The 27,002-nt window shown below is 46.8% G+C and overlaps 1 protein-coding gene across 1 annotated transcript in view; it reads right to left on the bottom strand.

Annotated features, from left to right (window-relative positions):
- The window catches only part of LOC135057214 (membrane-spanning 4-domains subfamily A member 8-like), a 106,373-nt gene that overhangs the window by 15,829 nt on the left and 63,542 nt on the right, over nt 1-27,002 (bottom strand). The window contains exons 5-6 of the mRNA XM_063963107.1: nt 20,149-20,262; nt 1,734-1,856 (exon numbers count right to left, since the gene is read on the bottom strand). Coding sequence (XP_063819177.1) covers nt 1,734-1,856; nt 20,149-20,262 — 237 coding nt within the window. The remainder of the gene's footprint in view (nt 1-1,733; nt 1,857-20,148; nt 20,263-27,002) is intronic.

Here is a 27,002-nt window from a genome sequence, read left to right as displayed (position 1 = left end):
CACTGCAAATTATATTGCAGATTGAACACACCACACCCAAATCTAACTCTCTCTGCACATGTTAAATCTGCCTCCCCTGCAGTGCACATGGTTTTGCCCAACTGCTAACAAAATTTCCTGCTGCGATCAACTTGGAATTACCCCCATTGTGAGGTGTGAGGTGTTCAGAATAGACTGGAAATGAGTGGAAGTTATGGTTATTGAGGTTAATAATACAATACGATCAAAATTACCCCCAAATTCTATTATTTAAGCTGTTTTTGAGGGTTTTTTGAAAAAATCACCCGAATTCAAAACGCATCCGAATCCGACAAAAAATCGAAAGGGAGGTTTTGCCAAAACATGTCCGAATCCAAAACACGACCGCGAAACCGAATCCAAAACACAAAACCCGAAAAGTCTCCGGTGCACATCTCTTCTATCTATCTATCTATCTATCTATCTATCTATCTATCTATATATATAACATCATTCACAATGAACAGGCTATCACCCCATTCTTTATTTCAAATTTATATATATCGGTACTGTGTAAGTCAAGCTTTATTTTGCAGTTAATGCATTTCAGGGCTATAGTGCTAATTCAGGTTGGAATTATTGCGTTTGCCCTGTGGGCTCATGCGCAGCACCCATCCTGGGGGGGTGCAGAAAATGCGATCCCCTCTGCCTGTCAATCAGGGGGGGCAGCAACGCTCCATTCCCCAGGTGGAGACAGAGCGTCGTGGGGGCGTGGCTTGTAAATGGGGGGCATGCTGGCGCGAATGGGGGCATGGCAGGGGCGTGATTGAGGCAGCTGCGTGATGTCACATGTAGCCCTGCAAAGGAAACATGGCGGCAGCTCTCCTGCAGAAGGCAAACTTCTTCTTGTTGGGGGTAGAGGGGGGGGATGGCGGCGGTCATGGGCAGCCCCCAACATGCTAGCTAAAGGATTGCAAATTCTGCTAATTAGCAGAATTTGCAATCCTTACTGAATTAGGCCCTATATGCAGAAACATTGAACAATTAGGAAAATTAATCAGGCATCACTAGAGATAAGCGGGTCTGATTCTCAGAGAACCAAACTCACCCCAACTTCATGATCCCAGTACGGATCCAAGTACGGCTTGGGGGTCTTCCCTAAACGAGGCAAAACGTCATCATCCCACTGTCGTATTCTAGTGGGTTTTGGATTCTATAAAGTTCCCCAGTGATCGGTGCCATCTTCACTCCAGCTGTGGAGAGTGTACTGGACGGACGTGTCTGTCTCAGTACTGTGTTGTCTGGCGCGGGGAAGGTGCCACCCAGTACTGAGATGGACATGTCCATCCAGTACACTCTCCAATGCTGGAGTGAAGATGGCGCCGATGCGAGGGGACTTATATAGAATCCAAAGCCTGCGAGAATCCGACAGCGGGAAGATGATGTTCGGCCTTGCTTTTGGAACCAAGTAAGGAAGGAAGTTCCAAGCCAGCTTTAAAAATCAAATGGAGCAGCTTTAAAAATAGCTTTAAAAATCAAATAGAGAAACAAGTACTAATCTAAGTAGTATATAGTCTTCAATATAAATGTTGACACATTTTCAACAGTTATATATGCTCTAATATTTACTGAAACAATTAAAAAAAAAAGCAAAATAATGGACATGTGTACCTACAACAAAGGCAAGGTTTCAATTACTTTTCAGAATGTTATGTTAAAGCAAAGAGACTGATAATATGACCTCATCCATCCGTGTTCTGTGTAAAGACCCTTACCTGGGGTTCTTCTCTTCTGACACAGCACAGAACATAGAATCCAAAGGTAGTAGCGAAAACGGCAAAACACAAAATCACCACGTTGGTACAGATAAGAACATAGTGGATGTTATATACACTTCCCTGTAAACGGAAAATCAAAAATGTTGAATTCTGCTCACCTGAGATTAATTATGTAATTAATGATCTATTTTAAAATGTAGGGAATCAACAAAAAAAATCTAACTAGTGACATTATGTGGTTATATAAATATACATAAAAGTGATAGGTGTTAGAACTAGAGATGAGCGGGTTCGGTTTCTTTGAATCCGAACCCGCACGAACTTCACTTTTTTTTTCACGGGTCCGAGCGACTCGGATCTTCCCGCCTTGCTCGGTTAACCCGAGCGCGCCCGAACGTCATCATGACGCTGTCGGATTCTCGCGAGGCTCGGATTCTATCGCGAGACTCGGATTCTATATAAGGAGCCGCGCGTCGCCGCCATTTTCACACGTGCATTGAGATTGATAGGGAGAGGACGTGGCTGGCGTCCTCTCCATTTAGATTAGATTTAGAAGAGAGAGAGAGAGAGAGATTGCTGTGATACTGTAGATTAGAAGAGAGTGCAGAGTGCAGACAGAGTTTAGTGACTGACGACCACAGTGACCAGTGACCACCAGAGACAGTGCAGTTTGTTTTATTTAATATATCCGTTCTCTGCCTGAAAAAAACGATACACAGTCACACAGTGACTCAGTCTGTGTGCACTGCTCAGCCCAGTGTGCTGCACATCAATGTATTGTATATAAAGCTTATAATTGTGGGGGAGACTGGGGAGCACTGCAGGTTGTTATAGCAGGAGCCAGGAGTACATGATAAATAATATTATATTAAAATTAAACAGTGCACACTTTTGCTGCAGGAGTGCCACTGCCAGTGTGACTAGTGGTGACCAGTGCCTGACCACCAGTATATTAGTAGTATTGTATACTATCTCTTTATCAACCAGTCTATATTAGCAGCAGACACAGTACAGTGCGGTAGTTCACGGCTGTGGCTACCTCTGTGTCGGCACTCGGCAGGCAGTCCGTCCATCCATAATTGTATTATAATATATACCACCTAACCGTGGTTTTTTTTTCGTTCTTTATACCGTCGTCATACTAGTTGTTACGAGTATACTACTATCTCTTTATCAACCAGTGTACAGTGCGGTAGTTCACGGCTGTGGCTACCTCTGTGTCGGAACTCGGCAGGCAGTCCGTCCATCCATAATTGTATTATAATATATACCACCTAACCGTGGTTTTTTTTTCGTTCTTTATACCGTCGTCATACTAGTTGTTACGAGTATACTACTATCTCTTTATCAACCAGTGTACAGTGCGGTAGTTCACGGCTGTGGCTACCTCTGTGTCGGCACTCGGCAGGCAGTCCGTCCAACCATAATTGTATTATATACCACCTAACCGTGTTTTTTTTTTCATTCTTTATACCGTCGTCATACTAGTTGTTACGAGTATACTACTATCTCTTTATCAACCAGTGTACAGTGCGGTAGTTCACGGCTGTGGCTACCTCTGTGTCGGCACTCGGCAGGCAGTCCGTCCAACCATAATTGTATTATATACCACCTAACCGTGGTTTTTTTTTCATTCTTTATACCGTCGTCATACTAGTTGTTACGAGTATACTACTATCTCTTTATCAACCAGTGTACAGTGCGGTAGTTCACGGCTGTGGCTACCTCTGTGTCGGCACTCGGCAGCCCGTCCATAATTGTATATACCAGTGACCTAACCGTGGTTTTTTTTTCTTTCTTTATACATACATACTAGTTACGAGTATACTATCTCTTTATCAACCAGTCTATATATTAGCAGCAGACACAGTACAGTGCGGTAGTTCACGGCTGTGGCTACCTCTGTGTCGGCACTCGGCAGCCCGTCCATAATTGTATATACCACCTAACCGTGGTTTTTTTTTCTTTCTTTATACATACATACTAGTTACGAGTATACTATCTCTTTATCAACCAGTCTATATATTAGCAGCAGACACAGTACAGTGCGGTAGTTCACGGCTGTGGCTACCTCTGTGTCGGCACTCCGCAGCCCGTCCATAATTGTATATACCAGTGACCTAACCGTGGTTTTTTTTTCTTTCTTTATACATACATACTAGTTACGAGTATACTATCTCTTTATCAACCAGTCTATATATTAGCAGCAGACACAGTACAGTGCGGTAGTTCACGGCTGTGGCTACCTCTGTGTCGGCACTCCGCAGCCCGTCCATAATTGTATATACCAGTGACCTAACCGTGGTTTTTTTTTCTTTCTTTATACATACATACTAGTTACGAGTATACTATCTCTTTATCAACCAGTCTATATATTAGCAGCAGACACAGTACAGTGCGGTAGTTCACGGCTGTGGCTACCTCTGTGTCGGCACTCGGCAGCCCGTCCATAATTGTATATACCAGTGACCTAACCGTGGTTTTTTTTTCTTTCTTTATACATACATACTAGTTACGAGTATACTATCTCTTTATCAACCAGTCTATATATTAGCAGCAGACACAGTACAGTGCGGTAGTTCACGGCTGTGGCTACCTCTGTGTCGGCACTCGGCAGCCCGTCCATAATTGTATATACCACCTAACCGTGGTTTTTTTTTCTTTCTTTATACATACATACTAGTTACGAGTATACTATCTCTTTATCAACCAGTCTATATATTAGCAGCAGACACAGTACAGTGCGGTAGTTCACGGCTGTGGCTACCTCTGTGTCGGCACTCGGCAGCCCGTCCATAATTGTATACTAGTATCCAATCCATCCATCTGCATTGTTTACCTGAGGTGCCTTTTAGTTGTGCCTATTAAAATATGGAGAACAAAAATGTTGAGGTTCCAAAATTAGGGAAAGATCAAGATCCACTTCCACCTCGTGCTGAAGCTGCTGCCACTAGTCATGGCCGAGACGATGAAATGCCAGCAACGTCGTCTGCCAAGGCCGATGCCCAATGGCATAGTACAGAGCATGTCAAAACCAAAACACCAAATATCAGTAAAAAAAGGACTCCAAAACCTAAAATAAAATTGTCGGAGGAGAAGCGTAAACTTGCCAATATGCCATTTACCACACGGAGTGGCAAGGAACGGCTGAGGCCCTGGCCTATGTTCATGGCTAGTGGTTCAGCTTCACATGAGGATGGAAGCACTCAGCCTCTCGCTAGAAAACTGAAAAGACTCAAGCTGGCAAAAGCACCGCAAAGAACTGTGCGTTCTTTGAAATCCCAAATCCACAAGGAGAGTCCAATTGTGTCGGTTGCGATGCCTGACCTTCCCAACACTGGACGTGAAGAGCATGCGCCTTCCACCATTTGCACGCCCCCTGCAAGTGCTGGAAGGAGCACCCGCAGTCCAGTTCCTGATAGTCAGATTGAAGATGTCAGTGTTGAAGTACACCAGGATGAGGAGGATATGGGTGTTGCTGGCGCTGGGGAGGAAATTGACCAGGAGGATTCTGATGGTGAGGTGGTTTGTTTAAGTCAGGCACCCGGGGAGACACCTGTTGTCCGTGGGAGGAATATGGCCGTTGACATGCCAGGTGAAAATACCAAAAAAATCAGCTCTTCGGTGTGGAGGTATTTCACCAGAAATGCGGACAACAGGTGTCAAGCCGTGTGTTCCCTTTGTCAAGCTGTAATAAGTAGGGGTAAGGACGTTAACCACCTCGGAACATCCTCCCTTATACGTCACCTGCAGCGCATTCATAATAAGTCAGTGACAAGTTCAAAAACTTTGGGTGACAGCGGAAGCAGTCCACTGACCAGTAAATCCCTTCCTCTTGTAACCAAGCTCACGCAAACCACCCCACCAACTCCCTCAGTGTCAATTTCCTCCTTCCCCAGGAATGCCAATAGTCCTGCAGGCCATGTCACTGGCAAGTCTGACGAGTCCTCTCCTGCCTGGGATTCCTCCGATGCATCCTTGCGTGTAACGCCTACTGCTGCTGGCGCTGCTGTTGTTGCCGCTGGGAGTCGATGGTCATCCCAGAGGGGAAGTCGTAAGCCCACTTGTACTACTTCCAGTAAGCAATTGACTGTTCAACAGTCCTTTGCGAGGAAGATGAAATATCACAGCAGTCATCCCACTGCAAAGCGGATAACTGAGTCCTTGACAACTATGTTGGTGTTAGACGTGCGTCCGGTATCCGCCGTTAGTTCACAGGGAACTAGACAATTTATTGAGGCAGTGTGCCCCCGTTACCAAATACCATCTAGGTTCCACTTCTCTAGGCAGGCGATACCGAGAATGTACACGGACGTCAGAAAAAGACTCACCAGTCTCCTAAAAAATGCAGTTGTACCCAATGTCCACTTAACCACGGACATGTGGACAAGTGGAGCAGGGCAGGGTCAGGACTATATGACTGTGACAGCCCACTGGGTAGATGTATGGACTCCCGCCGCAAGAACAGCAGCGGCGGCACCAGTAGCAGCATCTCGCAAACGCCAACTCTTTCCTAGGCAGGCTACGCTTTGTATCACCGCTTTCCAGAATACGCACACAGCTGAAAACCTCTTACGGCAACTGAGGAAGATCATCGCGGAATGGCTTACCCCAATTGGACTCTCCTGTGGATTTGTGGCATCGGACAACGCCAGCAATATTGTGTGTGCATTAAATATGGGCAAATTCCAGCACGTCCCATGTTTTGCACATACCTTGAATTTGGTGGTGCAGAATTTTTTTAAAAACGACAGGGGCGTGCAAGAGATGCTGTCGGTGGCCAGAAAAATTGCGGGACACTTTCGGCGTACAGGCACCACGTACAGAAGACTGGAGCACCACCAAAAACTACTGAACCTGCCCTGCCATCATCTGAAGCAAGAAGTGGTAACGAGGTGGAATTCAACCCTCTATATGCTTCAGAGGTTGGAGGAGCAGCAAAAGGCCATTCAAGCCTATACAATTGAGCACGATATAGGAGATGGAATGCACCTGTCTCAAGTGCAGTGGAGAATGATTTCAACGTTGTGCAAGGTTCTGATGCCCTTTGAACTTGCCACACGTGAAGTCAGTTCAGACACTGCCAGCCTGAGTCAGGTCATTCCCCTCATCAGGCTTTTGCAGAAGAAGCTGGAGGCATTGAAGAAGGAGCTAAAAGGGAGCGATTCCGCTAGGCATGTGGGACTTGTGGATGCAGCCCTTAATTCGCTTAACAAGGATTCACGGGTGGTCAATCTGTTGAAATCAGAGCACTACATTTTGGCCACCGTGCTCGATCCTAGATTTAAAGCCTACCTTGGATCTCTCTTTCCGGCAGACACAGGTCTGCTGGGGTTGAAAGACCTGCTGGTGACAAAATTGTCAAGTCAAGCGGAACGCGACCTGTCAACATCTCCTCCTTCACATTCTCCCGCAACTGGGGGTGCGAGGAAAAGGCTCAGAATTCCGAGCCCACCCGCTGGCGGTGATGCAGGGCAGTCTGGAGCGACTGCTGATGCTGACATCTGGTCCGGACTGAAGGACCTGACAACGATTACGGACATGTCGTCTACTGTCACTGCATATGATTCTCTCAACATTGATAGAATGGTGGAGGATTATATGAGTGACCGCATCCAAGTAGGCACGTCACACAGTCCGTACTTATACTGGCAGGAAAAAGAGGCAATTTGGAGGCCCTTGCACAAACTGGCTTTATTCTACCTAAGTTGCCCTCCCACAAGTGTGTACTCCGAAAGAGTGTTTAGTGCCGCCGCTCACCTTGTCAGCAATCGGCGTACGAGGTTACATCCAGAAAATGTGGAGAAGATGATGTTCATTAAAATGAATTATAATCAATTCCTCCGCGGAGACATTGACCAGCAGCAATTGCCTCCACAAAGTACACAGGGAGCTGAGATGGTGGATTCCAGTGGGGACGAATTGATAATCTGTGAGGAGGGGGATGTACACGGTGATATATCGGAGGGTGAAGATGAGGTGGACATCTTGCCTCTGTAGAGCCAGTTTGTGCAAGGAGAGATTAATTGCTTCTTTTTTGGGGGGGGTCCAAACCAACCCGTCATATCAGTCACAGTCGTGTGGCAGACCCTGTCACTGAAATGATGGGTTGGTTAAAGTGTGCATGTCCTGTTTTGTTTATACAACATAAGGGTGGGTGGGAGGGCCCAAGGATAATTCCATCTTGCACCTCTTTTTTCTTTTCTTTTTCTTTGCATCATGTGCTGATTGGGGAGGGTTTTTTGGAAGGGACATCCTGCGTGACACTGCAGTGCCACTCCTAAATGGGCCCGGTGTTTGTGTCGGCCACTAGGGTCGCTAATCTTACTCACACAGTCAGCTACCTCATTGCGCCTCTTTTTTTCTTTGCGTCATGTGCTGTTTGGGGAGGGTTTTTTGGAAGGGACATCCTGCGTGACACTGCAGTGACACTCCTAGATGGGCCCGGTGTTTGTGTCGGCCACTAGGGTCGCTAATCTTACTCACACAGCTACCTCATTGCGCCTCTTTTTTTCTTTGCGTCATGTGCTGTTTGGGGAGGGTTTTTTGGAAGGGACATCCTGCGTGACACTGCAGTGCCACTCCTAGATGGGCCCGGTGTTTGTGTCGGCCACTAGGGTCGCTAATCTTACTCACACAGCTACCTCATTGCGCCTCTTTTTTTCTTTGCGTCATGTGCTGTTTGGGGAGGGTTTTTTGGAAGGGACATCCTGCGTGACACTGCAGTGCCACTCCTAGATGGGCCCGGTGTTTGTGTCGGCCACTAGGGTCGCTAATCTTACTCACACAGTCAGCTACCTCATTGCGCCTCTTTTTTTCTTTGCGTCATGTGCTGTTTGGGGAGGGTTTTTTGGAAGGGCCATCCTGCGTGACACTGCAGTGCCACTCCTAGATGGGCCCGGTGTTTGTGTCGGCCACTAGGGTCGCTAATCTTACTCACACAGTCAGCTACCTCATTGCGCCTCTTTTTTTCTTTGCGTCATGTGCTGTTTGGGGAGGGTTTTTTGGAAGGGCCATCCTGCGTGACACTGCAGTGCCACTCCTAGATGGGCCCGGTGTTTGTGTCGGCCACTAGGGTCGCTAATCTTACTCACACAGCTACCTCATTGCGCCTCTTTTTTTCTTTGCGTCATGTGCTGTTTGGGGAGGGTTTTTTGGAAGGGACATCCTGCGTGACACTGCAGTGCCACTCCTAGATGGGCCCGGTGTTTGTGTCGGCCACTAGGGTCGCTTATCTTACTCACACAGCGACCTCGGTGCAAATTTTAGGACTAAAAATAATATTGTGAGGTGTGAGGTATTCAGAATAGACTGAAAATGAGTGTAAATTATGGTTTTTGAGGTTAATAATACTTTGGGATCAAAATGACCCCCAAATTCTATGATTTAAGCTGTTTTTTAGTGTTTTTGGAAAAAAACACCCGAATCCAAAACACACCCGAATCCGACAAAAATAATTCGGTGAGGTTTTGCCAAAACGCGTTCGAACCCAAAACACGGCCGCGGAACCGAACCCAAAACCAAAACACAAAACCCGAAAAATTTCAGGCGCTCATCTCTAGTTAGAACTCCGTCTTGTATTGTCTCCCTGTATTATGATCCCCTGCCACAAGGAGTCGCCAGGCCATTGGTTATGTCAGCTGCAATTCTGGAAGTTCCAGAGGTGCTGCTCTTTCAGTCTGCTCTGTGAACAGGGGGTCCGGTGGTTAGCAGGGACGGATTAAGCCTTGGGGGGCCCGGAGCACGTCAGACAGGGGGGCCCCGATGGAAGCTGGGGGATGTATATTAAATTGTGCATACCTCCCAACATGTCCCATTCCAGGAGGGACAAAATGCTCTCTAGCCGGACTTCCCACTTAATGGCCCTCATTCCGAGTTGATCGGTCGCAAGGCGAATTTAGCAGAGTTACACACGCTAAGCCGCCGCCTACTGGGAGTGAATCTTAGCTTCTTAAAATTGCGACCGATGTATTCGCAATATTGCGATTACTAACTACTTAGCAGTTTCAGAGTAGCTCCAGACTTACTCTGCCTGTGCGATCAGTTCAGTGCTTGTCGTTCCTGGTTGACGTCACAAACACACCCAGCGTTCGCCCAGGCACTCCCACCGTTTCTCCGGCCACTCCTGCGTTTTTTCCGGAAACGGTAGCGTTTTCAGCCACACGCCCCTGAAACGCCGTGTTTCCGCCCAGTAACACCCATTTCCTGTCAATCACATTACGTTCGCCGGAGCGATGAAAAAGCCGTGAGTAAAATTACTTTCTACATAGCAAAGTTACTTTGCGCAGTCGCAGTGCGAACATTGCGCATGCGTACTAAGCGGATTTTCATTGCGATGCGATGAAAAATACCGAGCGAACAACTCGGAATGAGGGCCAATATATACATCGTTTCCGAGGTTCAAAAAAGACAATTTGTCCATCGAGTTCAACCTGTTAGTGATCTCCTACACTGTAATATTTGTAAGACTGATTGGCATCACCTGTGTTGAACTACTTAATTGATAAGAAAGGTATCGTACAGGTTTTGGATACCTGCGCTCACCCTCTATTTGGTGTTTGTATGTGAGAAATTATGTATCTCTATGATCTGTAAATACCTTTATAAGTCACAATGCTTAGTATAACAGATGGTACAATAATTCAAATATAATTGATGATATTGTGATTACACATAAATGCCCTTATTTGCAAATAGTAACATGCATATTGTGTGAACATCCGATGTATCGGGAAATTAAACACAAGATGAAATAAAATATGGTATTGCCGCTTGATGACCCGGCAGCCTAGCAGCAGAGCCAGGAAGGCTTCCAGCCCTGTCTGCTGAGGAGCACCACCGGGGACGGATACAGCGGAAACAGCGCAAGCGGCCACATCATCACTCACCACAGAGTGAACAAAGAGAACTAAACATCACATCGTGAGGGTAAGTTGCACCTGGCAGGCCGGGACGCCGGCCTCCCAGAACACGACCTCCACCTACGATCAATTATTGACAAAAGAACCACCTCTGGGCACACTGTTTAGACTCACACTGAGGGGAAAGGAAATCCCTTCAGATAAAGACTGACATATATCTGGAACAAAGATACTCCTTTTCTCACAAGACTTTTCTTTTTTTTTTTAGGATATTCATCAAGCGGCAATACCATATTTTATTTCATCTTGTGTTTAATTTCCCGATACATCGGATGTTCACACAATATGCATGTTACTATTTGCAAATAAGGGCATTTATGTGCAATCACAATATCATCGATTATATATGAATTATTGTACCATCTGTTATACTAAGCATTGTGACTTATAAAGGTATTTACAGATCATAGAGATACATCATTTCTCACATACAAACACCAAATAGAGGGTGAGCGCAGGTATCCAAAACCTGTACGATAACACTAGCCCTAGAGTCTGGACAACTCTCCAGATACCAGCAGCCCCCTTGAACAGGATACACATACTGTGCGCTCCACACAAACCCCTTGATTCCATGATAAGAAAGGTACTTTAATACAGGTGATTACAATCATAAATTAAGAAGGAAATCCAGGTAGAGAGCATGTTTTCCCTCCTGGAATGCATCATGGTGGGTGGTATAGATTTTGTATATTAAATTTTAAACATATGGTGTATTTTAGTTTTAACTAATAGGTGGAGAAAACAGTACACAGGCATTATTAAACTAATTGAAAGACAACTATTTTATAAACTTTTGTTGTAGTGGAACAAAGACAACTTAACCATAAAATACATATAGAAAAATAAAATAATCTATCTTGTAACATGCAAGAATAGTAGCAGCCTCTGTACTACATACACACTGGGACAGGACTCGGAAGGACTCACTGGGGTATATTTACTAACATTCGTAATTTTCGGAAAAAGGTCAAAGTTCAATCACGAATGACATCGAAAGTGTAAAACTGCAACTTTTTGAATTTATTACGACTAATTTACTAAGCTGTCGTATTCGGATTTTTCATTTGTTCCGATGTCGATGTCATTCGTGTTTTTTTTTACCTTTTTTACGGCAGTGATTAGCAAAACACTGCCGACTTTTTCAAAATGAATCTCAGCCGGATCTGTGTGATCCGTGCTGGGGTTCATTTTTTATTTTTTATTTTAAATAAACACTGTAAAACGGAGAAAAAAAATGCGTGGGGTCCCCCCTCCTAAGCATAACCAGCCTCGGGCTCTTTGTGCCGACCCTGGTTGCAGAAATATGGGGGGAAAAATGACAGGGGTTCCCCCATATTTAAGCAACCAGCATCGGGCTCTGCGCCTGGTCCTGGTTCCAAAAATACGGGGGACAAAAAGAGTAGGGGTCCCCCGTATTTCTAAAACCAGCACCGGGCTCCACTAGCTGGACAGATAATGCCACAGCCGGGGGTCACTTTTATATAGTGCCCTGCGGCCGTGGCATCAAAAATCCAACTAGTCACCCCTGGCCGGGGTACCCTGGGGGAGTGGGGACCCCTTCAATCAAGGGGTCCCCCCCCCCAGCCACCCAAGGGCCAGGGGTGAAGCCCGAGGCTGTCCCCCCCATCCAATTGGCTGCGGATGGGGGGCTGATAGCCTTTTGTGAAAATGAAAAGATATTGTTTTTAGTAGCAGTACTACAAGGCCCAGCAAGCCTCCCCCGCATGCTGGTACTTGGAGAACCACAAGTACCAGCATGCGGCGGAAAAACGGGCCCGCTGGTACCTGTAGTACTACTACTAAAAAAATACCCAAAAAAAGACAAGACACACACACCTTGAAAGTAAAGATTTATTACATACATCCACACAAACATACAAACATACTTACCTATGGCCCCATGCAGGTCGGTCCTCTTCTCCAGTAGAATCCAAGGGGTACCTGTTGAATAAATTATACTCACCAGCTCCAGGGTCCCAGGCTCCTCGTAGCATCCATTTGTAATCCACGTACTTGAATAAAATAAAAAAACGGACACCCGAGCCACTCACTGAAAGGGGACCCATGTTTGCACATGGGTCCCCTTTCCCCGACTGCCAGAAACCCACTCTGACTTCTGTCTAAGTGGGTTTCTTCAGCCAATCAGGGAGCGCCACGTTGTAGCACCCTCCTGATCGGCTGTGTGCTCCTGTACTGACTGACAGGCGGCACACGGCAGTGTTACAATGTGTCCGTTTTTTTATTTTATTCAAGTACGTGGATTACAAATGGATGCTACGAGGAGCCTGGGACCCTGGAGCTGGTGAGTATAATTTATTCAACAGGTACCCCTTGGATTCTACTGGAGAAGAGGACCGACCTGCGTGGGGCCATAGGTAAGTATGTTTGTATGTTTGTGTGGATGTATGTAATAAATCTTTACTTTCAAGGTGTGTGTGTCTTGTCTTTTTTTGGGTATTTTTTTAGTAGTAGTACTACAGGTACCAGCGGGCCCGTTTTTCCGCCGCATGCTGGTACTTGTGGTTCTCCAAGTACCAGCATGCGGGGGAGGCTTGCTGGGCCTTGTAGTACTGCTACTAAAAACAATATCTTTTCATTTTCACAAAAGGCTATCAGCCCCCCATCCGCAGCCAATTGGATGGGGGGGACAGCCTCAGGCTTCACCCCTGGCCCTTGGGTGGCTGGGGGGGGGACCCCTTGATTGAAGGGGTCCCCACTCCCCCAGGGTACCCCGGCCAGGGGTGACTAGTTGGATTTTTGATGCCACGGCCGCAGGGCACTATATAAAAGTGACCCCCGGCTGTGGCATTATCTGTCCAGCTAGTGGAGCCTGGTGCTGGTTTTAGAAATACGGGGGACCCCTACTCTTTTTGTCCCCCGTATTTTTGGAACCAGGACCAGGCACAGAGCCCGATGCTGGTTGCTTAAATATGGGGGAACCCCTGTCATTTTTCCCCCCATATTTCTGCAACCAGGGTCGGCACAAAGAGCCCGAGGCTGGTTATGCTTAGGAGGGGGGACCCCACGCATTTTTTTTCTCCGTTTTACAGTGTTTATTTAAAATAAAAAATAAAAAATGAACCCCAGCACGGATCACACAGATCCGGCTGAGATTCATTTTGAAAAAGTCGGCAGTGTTTTGCTAATCACTGCCGTAAAAAAGGTAAAAAAAAACACGAATGACATCGACATCGGAACAAATGAAAAATCCGAATACGACAGCTTAGTAAATTAGTCGTAATAAATTCAAAAAGTTGCAGTTTTACACTTTCGATGTCATTCGTGATTGAACTTTGACCTTTTTCCGAAAATTACGAATGTTAGTAAATATACCCCAGTGAGTCCTCCCGAGTCCTGTCCCAGTGTGTATGTAGTACAGAGGCTGCTACTATTCTTGCATGTTACAAGATAGATTATTTTATTTTTCTATATGTATTTTATGGTTAAGTTGTCTTTGTTCCACTACAACAAAAGTTTATAAAATAGTTGTCTTTCAATTAGTTTAATAATGCCTGTGTACTGTTTTCTCCACCTATTAGTTAAAACTAAAAAACACCATATGTTTAAAATTTAATATACAAAATCTATACCACCCACCATGATGCATTCCAGGAGGGAAAACATGCTCTCTACCTGGATTTCCTTCTTAATTTATGATTGTAATCACCTGTATTAAAGTACCTTTCTTATCATGGAATCAAGGGGTTTGTGTGGAGCGCACAGTATGTGTATCCTGTTCAAGGGGGCTGCTGGTATCTGGAGAGTTGTCCAGACTCTAGGGCTAGTGTTATCGTACAGGTTTTGGATACCTGCGCTCACCCTCTATTTGGTGTTTGTATGTGAGAAATGATGTATCTCTATGATCTGTAAATACCTTTATAAGTCACAATGCTTAGTATAACAGATGGTACAATAATTCATATATAATCGATGATATTGTGATTGCACATAAATGCCCTTATTTGCAAATAGTAACATGCATATTGTGTGAACATCCGATGTATCGGGAAATTAAACACAAGATGAAATAAAATATGGTATTGCCGCTTGATGAATATCCTAAAAAAAAAAAGAAAAGTCTTGTGAGAAAAGGAGTATCTTTGTTCCAGATATATAAGTCAGTCTTTATCTGAAGGGATTTCCTTTCCCCTCAGTGTGAGTCTAAACAGTGTGCCCAGAGGTGGTTCTTTTGTCAATAATTGATCGTAGGTGGAGGTCGTGTTCTGGGAGGCCGGCGTCCCGGCCTGCCAGGTGCAACTTACCCTCACAATGTGATGTTTAGTTCTCTTTGTTCACTCTGTGGTGAGTGATGATGTGGCCGCTTGCGCTGTTTCCGCTGTATCCGTCCCCGGTGGTGCTCCTCAGCAGACAGGGCTGGAAGCCTTCCTGGCTCTGCTGCTAGGCTGCCGGGTCATCAAGCGGCAATACCATATTTTATATTAGTACTACAGGTACCAGCGGGCCCGTTTTTCCGCCGCATGCTGGTACTTGTGGTTCTCCAAGTACCAGCATGCGGGGGAGGCTTGCTGGGCCTTGTAGTACTGCTACTAAAAACAATATCTTTTCATTTTCACAAAAGGCTATCAGCCCCCCATCCGCAGCCAATTGGATGGGGGGGACAGCCTCGGGCTTCACCCCTGGCCCTTGGGTGGCTGGGGGGGGGACCCCTTGATTGAAGGGGTCCCCACTCCCCCAGGGTACCCCGGCCAGGGGTGACTAGTTGGATTTTTGATGCCACGGCCGCAGGGCACTATATAAAAGTGACCCCCGGCTGTGGCATTATCTGTCCAGCTAGTGGAGCCCGGTGCTGGTTTTAGAAATACGGGGGACCCCTACTCTTTTTGTCCCCCGTATTTTTGGAACCAGGACCAGGCGCAGAGCCCGATGCTGGTTGCTTAAATATGGGGGAACCCTTGTCATTTTTTTCCCCATATTTCGACAACCAGGGTCGGCTCAAAGAGCCCGAGGCTGGTTATGCTTAGGAGGGGGGACCCCACGCAATTTTTTTTTATAAAATAACCACTTTCCCACCCCTTCCCACTGATATACATGCACGGATCTCATGGATCCCTGCATGCCTATACAATCACGGATCAAAAAAGCAGGTCTGTTTTTTTTTAGCACTTTTTTAGGAGTTGTAATTTTTCACGGCAGTGTTTTATTTTTTTTTGCTTTGCACTTCTTAGTAAATGACCGAGATTCATACTTAAACAGCCGCGTTTTGACCGATGGTGTATTCATTCGTAATTTTTTTCTTGGACTTCCCAAAAAATACGAATGCCCTCATCACTGCCGTGATTTGAGTTTAGTAAATTACCGAGATGACACTTTGAAGAAAAAACGGCATCTCGGTCAAAATCGGGACCTTAGTAAATATACCCCACTGTGTGTGTCTCTATCTCTAGACCCAAATGATTTAGTTGCATAACAGTTTACACAGGACTCAGACACCCAGGTGGGGAGGAGGAGAAGCTGGGATCCTTGTGTCACTTACAGCTCTCTCCACCCTCCTATCTCTCCTCTGGTTAGAAAGCTCAGTCGGTAGCTCATGAAACATGATATTCCTGTGTCTCTTCCTGCACTGCATACTGTCCTGTTCACATTCTGGCTCTGGATCTGCTGCCAGTGTCGGGCTGGGGCATGTAGGGCCCACCAGGGAAATGCAGTGGTAGAGGCCCATGTTTAGAGGTGTGGCCAGTCTGCTGAGGGGGTGTGGCCTGTCACCTAATTGGTTTGACTAACCATTAGAGAGTGCAACGTCTGGGCCCCTTCATAAATATATACAGTAAATTCAGCTGCTGCATGTATGATTAATCTGTTATTAATCTGGTACACTATAACAGCAATGCACTGTAGAAAATACACCCTAGTGCAGTATAAGGTAACATATGTATAATGTATAATTCAAGTGCATAGTCTAGAACCTGATCCTTAGAGCAGGAGGTGGGCCTCCAGGCAGTGGGGCCTACCGGTGGTTTCCCCTGTACCCCTGTGGGCCAGTCCAAGCCTGCCAAGGCTAATGCTAGTGATGTCAGTGTGCTCTGGACATCACTAGCATTAGCCTCTCTTCATTATTCAACTAACTGCAATGTTTACCCTGTGGCTAATTATCATGCCGGGCCATACTGCTATTAGACGTATAAATGTCTTGGGTATAATAGCTTATCTGTAGTCATGTAAGAGAAGCATACACAGATGGTTTTAGTTTATATACGATGGGGAAATTTACTAAGGTGGGAGTTTTTTTTAGAACTGGTGATGTTGCTCTATGCAACCAATCAGATTCTACTTAACATTCATCTAGCTGCTTCTAGAAGTTAATAGATAGATTCTGATTGGTTGTTATGGGCAACATCACCAGTTCTAAATAACTCCCACCTTAGTAAATTTACCCCTTCATATGTAATAATGCATCTTACCCAGGTCCATAACTAGGGGTGTGTGAGTGAGCAGTACTGTCGCACAGGAAGCAAGGCCCTATGGGCAACTCTATTGCTGCCCCACAGCACCTCCATGTGGCGTGCAGGGGATCCTGGAATGGCACCCTGCAGCCAGTTGCCCAAGGGATACTCTGGGCAGGCACCCAGCAGACGGTAGTGCTATTACAGAGCCACCCAGAGCATCCAATGGACTCTTTAAGCAGGCAATCTGCAGCTTGTGGAGGTACACGCTCTGGGCAGAGCTCTACTTCCCAGAGTCGGTGGCCCCATATTTGAGCTATTTGTGCCCAGAGGCATAGCGTGGAGACATGACACCCGGAGCAGGGTCACGTCAAGGCGCCCCCACCCACCATCACCACCACACATACATACATAAACACACACATATACGAGATATATGCACATAAACATACATACACACATAAATGCACAAATGTACACACAGATATACACATACACAGACATAGATAAACACATATATACAGACATAGATAAACACACACATATATACAGATATATACACAGACATACATAAACACACACATATACACAGATATATGCACATATACATACACACATAAACACACAAATATACACACATCTATATATATATATATATATACACAGACATACACATATACACACAGACATACATAAACACACACTCATACACAGACATACATAAGCACACACATATATACAGAGACATATACATGTATACACATAAACACATACATAAATAAGCACACACACATACACACACACACACACACACATATATATACACAGACATATACATGTATACACATAAACACATACACAGACATACACACACACACACACACACACACACACACACACACACACACACACACACACACATATATACAGAGATATATACATGTATACACATAAACACATACACAAACATAAGCACACACACACATATACACACATATAAACACACAGACATATACATGTATACACATAAACACATACACAGACATACATAAGCACACACACATATACACACACATATATACACAGACATATACATGTATACACATAAACACACAGACATATATACACATTTACACACACTCACATTTACACACCCAAACACACATATACACACAGACATACGTATACACACACACATATACACAAACACACAGTATGCACAGATATAAACACGTACACACACAGTATACACACATTAATTCTCACCAAGAAGAGGGAAGCAGCAGAGCAGCTCCACGTTCTAGCCTGGTGGAGCGGAGCTTCTATGTAAGTGACCTCCGTGGGTAGAAGGAAAGGATTGAGGAAAGAGAAGGGGTGGCCACTACACTGCTTGCATGTTTCATATCACTGAATGCAGATACCTGACAGCCAGGAAGGTACTTCTGACAAGCCTCCAAACCTCCCCTCTTCCCTAACAACACACCACACTACACTGCTCTGGACTCTCTGCACTGCAATCAGTGACATGGAACATGCAGGCAGTGTGGTGGCCACCCCTTCCCTCTCTTCCAGTCATCTCCTCCTACCCAGAATCCCGGCTCCCAGCTCTGTTACAGAGAGCTGGTGCCTTCTGTCCGCAGCGGGGCCTCAAGCTCAAGCTCCACTCGTTCCACCCTCGCTACGCCCCTGTTTGTACCCCATTTTGAAACCAAGGGCTAGTTTTACTATCCAGCAAACTGTCAAAGCCAGCAATGATCTGTGATTTTGGCTGATGAATTTAAAGCTGCAACAGAAATAAATGTTAAACCAGACTGGCTTAGCATGTATTTCTGTTGCCGTTCTAAATCCATCTGGCATAGCCAACGTTCGTCGCCAGCTTAGACTAACTGACATTTAGCATATGAATCAACCCCATTGAGTTTAAAGGTCTTTAAATGTAATTTAAAAAACTAGCATTACAGCTTATCTATGAGCCTGATTTCTATTAGTACGGTATTGCACAGCCGCAGGGAAGCAGCTGTGAAATACTGTACAACTAATAGTCTTATGCTGCGGGAAGCACCTGTAGGAAAAAGACGCTTACTGGCAGCATCTGCAATCCGAGTGCTGCATCTGTAGATGCAGCATCGTATCACCACCATGGTCTTCAGTCACAACCCTTGGCCAGTTTACATAAGCCAAAGCTTGTGCAGACTGGCTATCGGAACTGGTCCGCTGGGTCTAGGAAGTCTGCATCCGACAATGCAGATCCTGGGCTTGATAGATACACCTACAAAACAGTAGCAACACGCCCCTGCTCTGTAGAATGGTCCAGGGCGCCGTCCCTGCTCCACCCCAAACGCTGCAGCATGTCAATCATGCTGCGGCTGCAGAGAGAACAACTATTGATCAAGCAGGACCTGTTCTGCACATGCGCAGTTCCCCTACCTTTGGATTTATATGTAAACCATCGGCATGGGCGTCTTAAGAGATGAGGGGGCCCAAGTGCAAACTCTGGGTGGGTCCCCTCCTCTCCATGGTGGCGTAGGCACCTGCAATACGCCTGAAGTCTCCGGAAACATGGCGCCTGCCATGTTCTGAAGACAAAAGTCATACTGCACATGCGGAGGCCATTTTGGAAGTGTTTTTTTTTTTTTTTTTGCCACGACGGCAGCGGCTGCATCGCCAGGCGCTGGACTCCATAATAATAATAATAATAATAATAATAATTTTATTTATATAGCGCTCTTTCTCCAATAGGACTCAAGGCGCTTAACAGATACATAGCATAATATAGTACAGAAAATAATGAAGTACATTTTCATAAAATACAGAAGCATGAAGATACTAAAAGGGACACTATGGAAATGCTTGAGTAAACAGGAAAGTCTTGAGTCTACTTTTGAAGGATTGTATAGTTGGGGCCTCTCGCACTGTGCAGGGAAGTATTAAAATATGGGTGCAATGTGTGCGGTGTGCCCCCCCTCCAGACACATAGCACCCATGATAGGTATGACCATCTGGTTTATTAGGCCCTATATTCCCTGTTGGGCTCAGTTCTCCCTAACTGGGAAAAACCATCCATAACATAATATTGACAATTCGTACCTGAGAGTCAGCAAATGGATCGCTCTGAAGTTTTTCAAGATCCTTGACGTTGAATACCAATCCAACAATGCTGAAAATTGTTGTTATTATGTCAAAGAAAAGTGACAGCCTGACCTATGGGGTAAAAAACAATTATCAAATAAATGTTTTAGACTTTTTAGTTGGACTAATCCATTACTGGGCTGGATTCACGCAATACCGATGTTCTCATAGTTGAGCATTCTATTACAATTACGCATGCGCAAAAAAAAAAAAAAATAAGAAGAATTTACTCACCGGTAATTCTATTTCTCGTAGTCCGTAGTGGATCCTGGGAACTCCGTAAGGACCATGGGGAATAGACGGGCTCCGCAGGAGACTGGGCACTCCAAAAGAAAGATTAGGTACTCTCTGGTGTGCACTGGCTCCTCCCTCTATGCCCCTCCTCCAGACCTCAGTTAGGGAAACTGTGCCCGGAAGAGCTGACACAACAAGGAAAGGATTTGGAATCCAGGGTAAGACTCATACCAGCCACACCAATCACACTGTACAACTTGTGATAACCATACCCAGTTAACAGTATGAACAACAACTGAGCCTCCTTTTACAGATGGCTCATAACAATAACCCTTTAGTGAAGCAATAACTATATACATGTATTGCAGAGTCCGCACTTGGGACGGGCGCCCAGCATCCACTACGGACTACGAGAAATAGAATTATCGGTGAGTAAATTCTTATTTTCTCTGACGTCCTAGTGGATGCTGGGAACTCCGTAAGGACCATGGGGATTATACCAAAGCTCCCAAACGGGCGGGAGAGTGCGGATGACTCTGCAGCACCGAATGAGCAAACTCAAGGTCCTCCACAGCCAGGGTATCAAACTTGTAGAATTTAGTAAATGTGTTTGAACCCGACCAAGTAGCAGCTCGGCAAAGCTGTAAAGCCGAGACCCCTCGGGCAGCCGCCCGAGAAGAGCCCACCTTCCTAGTGGAATGGGCTTTTACTGATTTAGGATGCGGCAGTCCAGCCGCAGAATGTGCCAGCTGAATCATGCAACAGATCCGGCGAGCGATAGTTTGCTTTGAAGCAGGAGCACCCAGCTTGTTGGGTGCATGCAGGATAAATAGCGAGTCAGTTTTCCTGACTCCAGCTGTCCTGGAAACATACATTTTCAAAGCCCGGACTACGTCCAGCAACTTGGAATCCTCCAAGTCCCGAGTAGCCGCAGGCACCACAATAGGTTGGTTCAAATGAAACGCTGATACCACCTTTGGGAGAAATTGGGGACGAGTCCTCAATTCTGCCCTGTCCATATGGAAGATCAGATACGGGCTTTTACACGACAAAGCCGCCAATTCTGACACACGCCTAGCTGAAGCTAAGGCCAACAGCATGACCACCTTCCACGTGAGATACTTTAGCTCCACGGTCCTAAGTGGCTCAAACCAGTGTGATTTCAGGAAATCCAACACAACGTTAAGATCTCAAGGTGCCACTGGAGGCACAAAAGGGGGCTGAATATGCAGCACTCCCTTTACAAACGTCTGAACTTCAGGCAGTGAGGCCAGTTCTTTTTGAAAGAAAATAGATAGGGCCGAAATCTGGACCTTTATGGACCCCAATTTTAGGCCCATAGTAACCCCTGACTGTAGGAAGTGCAGAAATCGACCCAGCTGGAATTCCTCTGTTGGGGCCTTCCTGGCCTCACACCAAGGGACATATTTCCGCCATATGCGGTGATAATGCTTTGCTGTCACATCCTTCCTAGCTTTTATCAGCGTAGGAATCACTTCATCTGGAATGCCCTTTTCCGTTAGGATCCGGCGTTCAATCGCCATGCCGTCAAACGCAGCCGCGGTAAGTCTTGGAACAGACAGGGCCCCTGCTGTAACAAGTCCTGTCTGAGAGGCAGAGGCCATGGGTCCTCTGAGATCATTTCTTGTAGTGCTGGGTACCAAGTTCTTCTTGGCCAATCCGGAACGATGAGTATAGTTCTTACTCCTCTCTTTCTTACTATCCTCAGTACCTTGGGTATGAGAGGAAGAGGAGGGAACACATAAACCGACTGGTACACCCACGGTGTCACTAGTGCGTCCACAGCTATCGCCTGAGGGTCCCTTGACCTGGCACAATATTTTTTTAGCTTTTTGTTGAGGCGGGACGCCATCATGTCCACCCGTGGCAGTTCCCAGCGATTTACAATCTGTGTGAAGACTTCTTGATGAAGTCCCCACTCTCCCGGGTGGAGGTCGTGCCTGCTGAGGAAGTCTGCTTCCCAGTTGTCCACTCCCGGAATGAACACTGCTGACAGTGCTAGCACGTGATTCTCCGCCCATCGAAGAATCCTTGTGGCTTCTGCCATTGCCATCCTGCTTCTCGTGCCGCCCTGGCGGTTTACATGGGCGACCGCCGTGATGTTGTCTGACTGAATCAGTACTGGGTGGTTTTGAAGCAGGGGCTCTGCTTGACTCAGGGCGTTGTAAATGGCCCTTAGTTCCAGAATATTTATGTGTAGTGAAGTCTCCAGACTTGACCACTGTCCTTGGAAGTTTCTTCCCTGAGTGACTGCCCCCCATCCTCGGAGGCTTGCATCCGTGGTCACCAGGACCCAGTCCTGAATGCCGAACCTGCGTCCCTCGAGAAGATGAGCACTCTGCAGCCACCACAGCAGAGACACCCTGGCCCTTGGGGACAGGGTGATCAACCGATGCATCTGAAGATGCGATCCGGACCATTTGTCCAACAGATCCCACTGAAAGATCCTTGCATGGAACCTGCCGAAGGGAATTGCTTCGTAAGAAGCCACCATCTTTCCCAGGACTCGCGTGCAGTGATGCACCAACACCTGTTTTGGTTTCAGGAGGTCCCTGACCAGAGATGACAATTCCTGGGCCTTCTCCACCGGGAGAAACACCTTCTTCTGTTCTGTGTCCAGAATCATGCCCAGGAAAAGCAGACGCGTCGCAGGAATCGGCTGCGACTTTGGGATATTCAGAATCCAGCAGTGCTGTTGCAACACTTCCTGAGAGAGTGCTACGCTGACCAACAACTGCTCTCTGGACCTCGCCTTTATGAGGAGATCGTCCAAGTACGGGATAATTATAACTCCCTTCTTTCGAAGGAGTATCATCATTTCGGCCATTACCTTGGTAAATATTCTCGGTGCCGTGGAGAGACCAAACGGTAACGTCTGGAATTGGTAATGACAGTCCTGTACCACAAACCTGAGGTATTCCTGGTGAGGTGGGTAAATGGGGACATGCAAGTAAGCATCCTTGATGTCCAGCGACACCATAAAATCCCCCTCTTCCAGGCTTGCAATAACCGCCCTGAGCGATTCCATTTTAAACTTGAACTTCTTTATATAAGTGTTCAAGGATTTTAAATTCAGAATGGGTCTCACCGAACCGTCCGGTTTCGTACCACAAACATTGTGGAATAGTAACCCCTTCCCTGTTGAAGGAGGGGGACCTTGATTATCACCTGCTGGAGGTGCAGCTTGTGAATTGCCGCCAGTACTACCTCCCTTTCCCTGGGAGCAGCTGGCAAGGCTGATTTGAGGTAACGGCGAGGGAGAGTCGCCTCGAACTCCAGTTTGTATCCCTGAGATACAATTTGTACAGCCCAGAGATCCACCTGTGAGCGAACCCACTGGTTGCTGAAGTTTCGGAGACGCGCCCCCACCGCACCTGGCTCCGCCTGTGGAGCCCCAACGTCATGCGGTGGACTTAGTGGAAGCAGGGGAGGATTTTTGTTCCTGGGAACTGGCTGCCTGGTGCAGCTTCTTTCCTCTACCCTTGCCTCTGGCCAGAAAGGATGCTCCTCTGACCCGCTTGCCTTTCTGAGGCCGAAAGGACTGCACTTGATAATACGCTGCTTTCTTAGGCTGTGAGGGAACCTGAGGTAAAAATGTCGACTTCCCAGCGGTTGCTGTGGATACGAGGTCCGAGAGACCGTCCTCAAACAATTCCTCACCCTTATAAGGCAAAACCTCCATGTGTTTTTTAGAATCAGCATCACCTGTCCACTGCCGAGTCCATAATACTCTTCTGGCAGAAATGGACATTGCATTAATTCTAGATGCCAGCAGGCAAATGTCCCTCTGGGCATCCCGCATATATAAGACGACGTCTTTTATATGTTCGAGGGTTAGCAAAACAGTATCCCTGTCGAGGGAACCAATGTTGTCTGACAGGGAATCAGTCCATGCTGCTGCAGCACTACACATCCAGGCTGAAGCAATAGCAGGTCTCAGTAGAGTACCAGAGTGTGTATACACAGACTTCAGGATAGCTTCCTGCTTTCTATCCGCAGGCTCCTTTAGGGCGGCCGTATCCTGAGACGGCAGTGCCACCCTTTTAGATAAGCGTGTTAGCGCCTTGTCCACCCTAGGGGATGTTTCCCAACGTAACCTATCCGTTGGCGGGAAAGGGTACGCCATCAGTAACCTCTTAGAAATCACTAGTTTCTTATCAGGGGAACTCCACGCTTCTTCACACAATTCATTTAATTCATCAGATGGGGGAAAAGTCACTGGCTGCTTTTCTCCCCAAACATAATACCCCTCTTGGTGGTAACCGGGTTAATGTCAGAAATGTGCAATACATCTTTCATTGCTGTAATCATGCATTAGATGGCTTTTGTAGACTGTACATTTGTCTCATCCTCATCTACACTGGAGTCAGACTCCGTGTCAACATCTGTGTCTACCATCTGAGCTAGCGGGCGTTTATGAGCCCCTGACGGCTTCTGAGTCACCTGGGCAGGCGCGGGCTAAGATCCCGGCTGTCCCAAGGCTGCTGCGTCATCGAGCCTTTTATGTAAGGAGTTGACACTGTCGGTTAAGACCTTCCACATATCCATCCAATCAGGTGTCGGCCCCGTCGGGGGCGACACCACACTTATCTGCCCCTGCTCCGCCTCCACGTAACCCTCCTCATCAAACATGTCGTCACAGCCGTACCGACACACCGCACACACACAGGGAATGCTCAGACTGAGGACAGGACCCCACAAAGTCCTTTGGGGAGACAGAGAGAGAGTATGCCAGCACACACCACAGCGCTATATAACACAGGGATTTACACTATAAAAAGTGATTTACCCAATAGCTGCTTAATATCTTATTTGCGCCTACATTTATGTGCCACCCTCTCTTTTTTACCCTTCTTGTATCAGGATACTGCAGGGGAGAGCCTGGGGAGCTGCTTCCAGCGGAGCTGTGAAGGGAAAATGGCGCTTGTGTGCTGAGGAAGAAGGCCCCGCCCCCTCAGCGGCGGGCTTCTGTCCCACGTTTTATGTAACTTAATGGCGGGTTTTTTTACACATATACAGTTTTCAGACTGTGTTATGTGTATTTTAAGTGCCAAAAGGTATTATAATTGCTGCCCAGGGCGCCCCCCCCCCCCCCAGCGCCCTGCACCCTACAGTGACCGGAGTGTGTGGTGTGCTATGGGAGCAATGGCGCACAGCTGCGGTGCTGTGCGCTACCTTAATGAAGACAGGAGTCTTCTGCCACCGATTTCATCGCTTCTCTTCTGTCTTTAGGCTCTGCAAGGGGGACGGCGGCGCGGCTCCGGGAACGGACGATCGAGGTCAGGCCCTGTGTTCGAACCCTCTGGAGCTAATGGTGTCCAGTAGCCTAAGAAGCACAAGCTAGCTGCAAGCAGGTAGGTTTGCTTCTTTCCCCTCAGTCCCACGTAGCAGTGAGTCTGTTGCCAGCAGATCTCACTGAAAATAAAAATCCTAACAAATACTTTCTTTTCTAGCAAGCTCAGGAGAGCCCACTAGGAGCACCCAGCTCTGGCCGGGCATAGATTCTAACTGAGGTCTGGAGGAGGGGCATAGAGGGAGGAGCCAGTGCACAACAGATAGTACCTAATCTTTCTTTTGGAGTGCCCAGTCTCCTGCGGAGCCCGTCTATTCCCCATGGTCCTTACGGAGTTCCCAGCATCCACTAGGACGTCAGAGAAAAGTGACTTCTCTTATAGGGGTATATGCAATTAGCGGCGAATCGCGGCAAATTATCGGCCGTTTTTCAACTCGACACAATTCGACAGGCTAATTTCGGCAAGTGGGTGCCGAAATTGACCATATGCAATAAAAAATAGATTCGACAGTCCCGCGGCCGAAAAACGGACGATTTGACGGATTTTGATCCGGTTTTTTAAAAACGGGAAAAAACGGAAAAAAACTGAAAAAAAATGGTGTGGGGTCCCCCCTCCAAAGCATAACCAGCCTCGGGCTCTTCGAGCTGGTCCTGGTTCTAAAAATCCGGGGGAAAAATTGACAGGGATCCCCCGTATTTTTAAAACCAGCACCGGGCTCTGCGCCTGGTGCAAAAAATACGGGGGACAAAAAGAGTAGGGGTCCCCCGTATTTTATACACCAGCATCGGGCTCCACTAGCTGGACAGATAATGCCACAGCCGGGGGTCACTTTTATACAGTGCCCTGCGGCCGTGGCATTAAATATCCAACTAGTCACCCCTGGCCGGGGTACCCTGGGGGAGTGGGGACCCCTTCAATCAAGGGCCAGGGGTGAAGCCCGAGGCTGTCCCCCCCATCCAAGGGCTGCGGATGGGAGGCTGATAGCCTTGAGAAATGTGAAAGAATATTGTTTTTTCCAGTAGTACTACAAGTCCCAGCAAGCCTCCCCCGCAAGCTGGTACTTGGAGAACCACAAGTACCAGCATGCGGGAGAAAAACGGGCCCGCTGGTACCTGTAGTTCTACTGGAAAAAAAATACCCAAATAAAAACAGGAGACACACACCTTGAGAGTAAAACTTTATTACACAACTGCCGACACACACATACTTACCTATGTTTACCCGCCGACTGCCACAGTCTCCGACGATCCGGGATACCTGTGA

This window comes from Pseudophryne corroboree, chromosome 3 (genome assembly GCF_028390025.1).
Source record: "Pseudophryne corroboree isolate aPseCor3 chromosome 3, aPseCor3.hap2, whole genome shotgun sequence".
Taxonomy (NCBI): Eukaryota; Metazoa; Chordata; class Amphibia; order Anura; family Myobatrachidae; genus Pseudophryne; species Pseudophryne corroboree.
Note: the sequence above shows the minus strand (reverse complement) of the source record. Positions and strands in the feature narration are given on the sequence as shown.